The 7,375-nt window shown below is 53.5% G+C and overlaps 1 protein-coding gene across 1 annotated transcript; it reads right to left on the minus strand.

Moving 5' to 3' along the window:
- Positions 1-1,549: 1,549 nt before the first annotated feature.
- Positions 1,550-4,774, minus strand: B0T26DRAFT_633344 (cortical protein KAR9-domain-containing protein; the record flags this gene model as incomplete). The annotated part of the gene is made up of 1 exon (XM_060436537.1): positions 1,550-4,774. The coding sequence occupies one exon, from the start codon at positions 4,772-4,774 to the stop codon at positions 1,550-1,552; it is 3,225 nt and encodes a 1,074-aa protein (XP_060302363.1).
- Positions 4,775-7,375: the final 2,601 nt, after the last annotated feature.

Here is a 7,375-nt window from a genome sequence, read left to right on the forward strand (position 1 = left end):
ACTCTTTGGGGAGGTTGGCGTCGCGAGTGTTTATTCTCTTTTTCACACACTCTATCCGCTAGCAAAGGCAGATATACGGTCTCATTACTTCGTTTTCTCACTCTATCTCTTTTTCACACCTCTTTCCTAGTCCACAGTCTCTACAGCCATGTTCAGGAATAGCTACCTATTTTGGAAACTCGAGTATGGCACTACGTCTGTTTCGTACAATCCAATCCCTGAATGTTCGTTGGCGTGGTACTTGGGCAGAATAATGCTATAGCCCAGCGAATAAACTGACCAGGAAAAGCCTTGTTTTGGGGTAGAGATGGGCCTCTAGGTTTCTAAAATAGCAGCTCCAATAGCTTTTATCTCACTCGGCAAAAAGAACCTTTCGGGCGAGCCGTAGAGTAGGTATTGAAGCCTTTTTAATCTTGGAAAATCTCCCGCTAACAAACATTCGGGGATTGGATTGGATTGAGTTTTATGTGTTGGCAGAACTGACGAATACTGAGCAAGGAGCAAGGAAAACGAGAAAACAGAATCAAAAAAGCACCAAGAAATCGGGGCTGGACAACAGGAGATCCAAAGTCTCGGTATTCCTGCCCCGAGTCACTTACTCACTAGCAAGTCAGGTCTAATCACAAGAGCTTCCTGCTAAATTGAGCCGTCCTAGAACTTCCCTGGTGCTATAAACCACCGCTCAAGTGGCACGGAATTAGCACGCACCGACTAAACTCGACATAAAAACAACAATACCCATATAAGATAGTGAAGATCTACCCCGTAGATTCATCCCAACGCGTCACCGTCTTATTTTTCTTCCTTATCGAACGTCTAAACATCAAAAAAAAAAGGATTGTTGGTCGACAAGCAAAGAAAGACTACGACGACAAAGGGGTATATATGTGCGAGAGAAAACAGCAAAACCGAACACTTCCAGAGCCAGCCAACCACATTAACAGTTCTAACACCCATTCACACGCAAAACCTCAAACCATCAGCATCAGCAGACAGATGAAAGCAATGTAATTTCTCTGACGAGACATGAATGGTATTATTCTTTAGAACAACACCAAAAGACGGTTCGGGTCGGGTCGGATGGGGACAATTCACATTCTCTCTTTCTTTCTTTCTTTCTTTCTTTCTTTCGTTCTTTCTTTCGTTCTTTCTTTCTCCCTCGGGCTGCCAAACCCCACCACAACTATAACCGTACAGCTCGCAAACTTAGGTATCTTTGGACGCCCCTATCTCTCTCCCCATCTCGAAAAAAAAACCACTTTTTAACACCGCTTTCCGAATTTCTCTCCCCAAGAATACCTCTCAAGCATACTTAAAAAGGAGAAAAAAGTCTCAAAAAATTGTGCTTGGCCGTACCATTCACACCAACCCCCTGAAACCAAATCAATAAAAACAAACGCCACGTTTCCTCACTAGCGGATTTCCCTTAATCGACACAGTAATGGTAGTAATAATAAGCAATGGCGACGGCAGTCGACCAGAGATCAGAAATCAACGCTTTTAAGAGATGCAGTCTCGACAGGAAGTAGAAATTGGAAACTCGCCCCTTTTAACCTCGCCACTTTGGCCTGGCGTCCTTGTTCTTGCTGTCTGACGAAGAAATACTGTTTTTGCGCATCGCAAATCGAGCACCAGCAATCGCCTGAGGGCTCTCTCTCCCGGTAATTTGGACCTTGCCTTTCGGCTGGGGAAGCAAACTAGTTCGTCTACTTGCGGCTAGTGAGCTGGCGGGACGAGGCGTTACATCTGGGGACGACTCAAGGGGTTTTGGTGGCTGCAAAGAGGCGCGCCTGTTGCTGAGGCCCGACAGCGAGGCCTGTGTGGTGAGACGAGGTTTTGGAATGGCCTGCTGAAAATACGGACCAGGAGACGCGAGTCTTTCACGGAATGAGCGCTGGCCGGATGGAGGGGCAAGCCTGGACGGGGTATTCTCGGGAATAGGTGACGAAGATGCCGCCCGTGCTAGAGGGCTTCGTAGCATGGGTAGCTTAGAGACGGACGAAGGTGTTAGTGCGGATGCGGAGCGAACCGGAGTTGGTGTGCGCTTAGCATATGGGCTTGGAGTGGTCAGTGTTAGAGGCTTAAAGTTGTGACCCGTGTCAACGCTTGATGTATTAGTCGAACCGTTCCACTTAGGCCTGAGGTCCAGCGTCGAGGGTGGCCGGGGTATCCGGTTTCCAGTAGGAGTGGCAGAGCCTTCTCTCGTGGGCGTTGAGAGCGCCGATACCCGCGGGGTAGGGGGTTTTTGGGGTTTCTGGTTAGATGCGGTGGGAAGTGAAGACAGCCTCCTGGAAGGCTGGGGGAGGTGGCTCCCAATGCTTGTGGATCGCGGCTTCGTGGCCTTGATGTTTGCGGCGCTGCCAAGCCCCAGGCTCGACATTATGACAGAAGACGGGGGCGAGCTCTGTGGTGTTTCGTTTCCACTCGCGATCGTTGACCTGTCGTTCGAGAGCATGCTGGAGACAGAATCCCGGAGCTGCTGGCTCTTCTTGTCGGCGTGAAGCTCTTCTAGGGCGAGATCGAGCTCCGCCATGCGCTCCTTCAGGTCTTCCCACTTCGCCTGCATCTCGTTGTGCAAGCGCAGAATCTCTCCATTGACGGTCAAGCGGTCCTTGACTCCCTTATCGATGATAGATAGCACCCGATCTATAGACGGGCCATAGTGTGTCTTCTTGGCCTCGTAGTTCTCAATCTTCTTGCTCATCATGGGTTGGTTTGTCAAATGCATTCCTGAATCAACGGCCTCGCGCAGCCTCGAGACGCCCCTCTCGACCGACTCGTACATCTTCTGGGCCTGCCGACCGGCGCCACGGAACACAAGGACCCAACGGTCTTCGCCGAGCTCCTTGCGCAGAGATTCCGCGTCCTTTTCCAGCTTCTTGTATGTGTTGTCCAGATTCGATCTCCTCATCTCCAGTTCCTCACAGGCCGTGGGAAATATGCCTTCTGCCCTTGCCTCGAACACCGACAACCGCATGGGTAGAAAGTCGAGCGACGCCCTGAGAGGCTGCATCCTCGCAAACAGGGCTAACAAGCTCGAGTCATCTTGCGAGATGCCCGTAGCACCAGGCGAGGGAGAGCTTGGGCTGGCCGGAAAGGCGGGGAGGCTGAACCGGTTATTGACGGGCTGCAATCGCGACGCAGCAGCCGGCGGAGTCTCCTCAACAATCGTCTCGAGATCTCCGATATCCACGCCATCATTAGTAGCGACGGCCAGGATGGATCTGTGACGCCGTTCCTCCATTTCGAAGACGAGCCGGCTAAGGTCATCCATCTCGTTTTGTATGTCTCCCAGCACCATGTTCCATAGCTCCTCCCATTCCATAGCAATTTCCACCTGGGCCTTGACGTGATGCAGGGTCGTGCGAATCTTGGCCCACTCGTCCATGATGGCTTCCATCTGTGCTACGGCTCTGCGGAGGTCGTCAGACGAGACCTCGCCGATGTCATGGCGACTTTGCAGGTCCTCGATGGCGCCGACATAGACGTTGATAAGCTCTTCGAAACGGACGATAGCGTTCTCGACCTCCTCGACGCCCTCGCGCCCGCCTGCGGCCGCCCACTCGACATCGTCGTCGCTTTCCAGACCCCCTATTACCTCCGAGGCCTTGTATATCCAGCCGCGTATCTGGTCGGCGGCTCCGATAAGGGCTCTAGCGGCAGCCTGAGCCGTCGGGATTGCAGAGATTTTGGTGGATAGCAACTCGGCGTCGGGAAGTTGTATTGATGTCAGCTGAGCCAGCTGGTTTGCGAACGAGGCGCGCGACAGGGTGTAGATAGAACCCGGCCGCTGGAGGCCCAGGGGATTGAAGTAGCTAACGCTGTCGGGGTTGAACACGTCGCTCGAATTTGCCGAATAGCCTTGGGATAGGGGCGGCGAGTCCTTGGGCAGGGGCGGCGGTGGTGTGTCGGGGGTCTGGGGAGGCTGCGAATCTCTCGCGATGTGCTCTTGCCGCGTTTCCAGCTGGACCTTCACACCGTTCCCGTTTGTGTGGTCGGGGAGGCGATATTTGTTTGTGTCCATCTCTAAGGGTTTCGAGGTCGAGATTTCGGGAAGAAGCTGGGCCTTCACCTGGGCATCTGTAGCCTCATGAGGGCTCTCGTCAGTCGTGGTCTCACCGAGCGACGAGTCTCGTTTCAAGCTCGCCCTGGACGGGATGCGCGCAAGGCCCTTCCAGGGACGGCCCCGCCGTTCGACGATTGGTTTTGGCGGGCCTGCCTGTTGGTAGCTCTGGTCGAGTTTCCTGAGCTGCTCTTCTGGGAGGCGGCCGACGGGCTCGAGGTGGTGCGATGGAGGCGGCGACGCGGATTTGCGAGTTGTGCCAAATCCCAAAGCTTTTAATCGCGCTGCGAGGCCTGGCGACGGTTTTCGCGGATGGTGGGTGGCCGTTGATGTTGGGGTGCTGACCGCCGAGGTATCATTGGCGGAGAGCTGCGATTGCTGTTGCGGCACCTGGGTTGCCAGTGGAGGCAGCAGTTGTGCTTGGGGTTTCTGGTGGTTTCTGTTGTTATTATTCCTAGCGTCGCGACTGCCGCGACTGGGCGGGCGCTGTTGGCCGACACCGTTGTCGTTGTCGTTGTCGTTGTCGTTGTCGTTGTCGTCGAAGGAGTGCAGGCGAAAAAGTTCGCTTGGGATATCCGAGAAGGTTAGCACGGCGCCATCGCTGTGAATGTGGGCGGCATCTCGAAAGCTCGTCTCCACATTTGCAGCTGCAGTCGCTGTGATTCCGGTGCAATCGCTACTGCCTTGAGCAGCAGCGAGAAGACTGGTCATTTATCGACCTGAGCAATGAATTAGACCACTGGGTATCCCTCTGCACGAAGTAGGGCGGGTAGGTTGGCTTTACCTCCCGTTGGGCCGGGCGTACTGGTTTGCGGACTGGAAGGTAGGTTAACAGTCGCAACCAGACCCGCAGTGCTGCACGCAGGAACCTAGCCTGGAGGAGGGCTGAGCTGCACTGTACTGGACTGCCCGTAGCGTAGCGTCCTTTCCCCCCACCCAAAAAAGCCACCCCCGGGCTCCTCCTCCTTCGCACCTCACCTCACCTCGCTCGGGCTGCCCTGGGGCCGGGCGTGCGACTGGTCGGGTTGGGCTGCGCTCTCTGACAGCCTGAAAGCGAAACTAGGCAGATCACTGGCTGGCTGGACGCGTGCGGATGGGACCTGACCAGTGACAGCGAATAACGAATTGGCTTTGGAGCGGCTTGCAACCTAGGGAAGAGGAATGCAGCGCAACGCGTCTTTGCCTCCTTGAACTCGCAGCCGGCCAGCGTCTTTAGACTTTCGGATCAGCGCGCTTCTGCAGTGGTGCGTGCCGGGGCGGGGGGCCCTGCAAGGTTCGCGACCCGGATGGCAGCTGCGATTGGGAGAATGTTCTTTGCGCGTGCAGGCGGTGGACGCGCAAAGAAAAAAAAATGGGCAGGCTGAGAGCGACTGCGGGCCTTGTCGAGACGAAAGCCAACGGGCATTTGCTGGGTTGCTCACTAGCCAGGCCAGGCCAGGAATCGAGTTGAAATTCTACAACCGAGTAGAAAACCAGTTGTCTGTTCAAGGCGCGGATTGTGCGTCAACGACTCCCGTCGTTTGGCAAAGTCGATGACAGGTATCCGTATATCCGTATCTGTAATGGGTAAGGTAGGCACTCGGTATTATCGCAGTTTCGCGAAGAGCCACAATGCACCCCCGGCTATAGTGATTGGTTTGAGCTGCGTTCTCATGACATGTGTCACCGCTTCAGTTGGAGGCATCCACGAGGAACGAGCGGGTCCCAGAGGATAAGTAATAGTACGAAGAGCCAAGGTCGGCGGTCTGGTGAGTAGGTTAGGGTGTCCGGTATATCATATAAGAAGGGGTCTGAAACACTTTCAGGTTGAACGGCCAGCACCCAGGAATCTCGAAATTAGCTACGCAGCAACCCGAACCGTACAGCCTAGGACCAGCACATTGCACAGCACCCAGACCCGGAGTAGGCAAGGGCGGTTATTATTTGTGGCAGTGTGGCTGGACTGCTAGGCGAACTGCAGAGAGACCGGCCAAGCTGTGTGCTGTGCGCGTCTCATTCACGGTTCCAAGGTTCCGCTGCCGCGACCTTGTCACACTCATACGTATCCGTACTCCACTAATTTATTAGCCACACTCTTCAGTGCAAGGGAACCAATTTCTTTCTCTGGCCCTCCATCCTCACTCCCTTTTCCCACGAGCCAGACAAGGGCAGAGTTGTAATCGTTCTGAGCAGCGTTGCAATAATGATCCGGCAACGGCAGTGAAGTGGTGGCCCGAGCGAAGGTAATGAGCTTGTGACTCTGTGAGGCACGGGTGGCAGGGGTTAAGAAAATTATTGAGCAACGCTCTTTCCAGCATTCAAAATGGCCGTGGCACCGGAACGCCACATCCTGGGGGGTGCGAACTTTTCCGTCTTTGGGCTTGCTACTTTTGATCAGTTGTTGGTGACTGACCGGACATACGCAGCAGTAGCTCTCCGCCAATGGTTCTCATCAGCGACACGAGATGGTGATCGGCAATAAAGTGAGGTAAGGTAGCTTCTTCGTACAGAGTATGTACTGCGTAATTGCGAATAGCGAGCTGTCATTGTTGTACTGAGTATGTACACAATCCGTAATTCCCTATCGCATAGCGCGCGGTGCTTCAGCAAATGCTCTTAGATGTGTGTACGTATCGGTACCTCGTACATCAAGTCTGCTCGCATATATACAGCAATATAAAACCTAGCGACTGTGATGGGCCTGGGAACAGATAGTCAGATGACGGCCCATTTTTGCCTGGGACATACACCTAATGGGGTTCTAGAGGGAGTTTAACTTGATATCGCGCCGTTCTGCTGTAAAAATCGGGGCATAGCGTTGAGTTATAGCGGCCTGGTGTCAGCCCTACCCGGATAGGAATTACGTGTGTCTTTTTCAAAGAATCCAATTGATGACAAGCCTAGAAGTTTTTCTCTCTTTGTGACACCCGACATGGGAAGTTTAGTCAGGTACCTTAGCTGTGCCATGACCGAGAGTCAACGGCGAAAGGCTGCATGCATTCGACCTGCATGTTCCCGATAGCTGTGCCGGCTGGGGTTGTGCAGGCACTTTAAGTACGGAATACGCCGCATTACCACATCGCCCGCCCAACAGCATGCATGCTCTTGGACATAAAGTACCTACGCAGTGCCTCTCTTGAACCTCTCCACTAGTTGGAGTGGGGGCATCTGTGTGCCTTTCGACCTGCCCTCACTTTCTTCGTCCATCACGATGAATTCTATGGATGCTAATGATACATATTATTGCCCAAAAGGATATGTTTTCTCTTTCTAAATACGTCGTAAGATGTAATGTTTTGTAACAAGACCTCTCTTCTAACCTTTTCTTTCACC

The sequence above is a fragment of the Lasiosphaeria miniovina genome, assembly GCF_030549165.1.
Source record: "Lasiosphaeria miniovina strain SMH2392-1A chromosome Unknown B0T26scaffold_1, whole genome shotgun sequence".
NCBI classification, from domain to species: Eukaryota; Fungi; Ascomycota; class Sordariomycetes; order Sordariales; family Lasiosphaeriaceae; genus Lasiosphaeria; species Lasiosphaeria miniovina.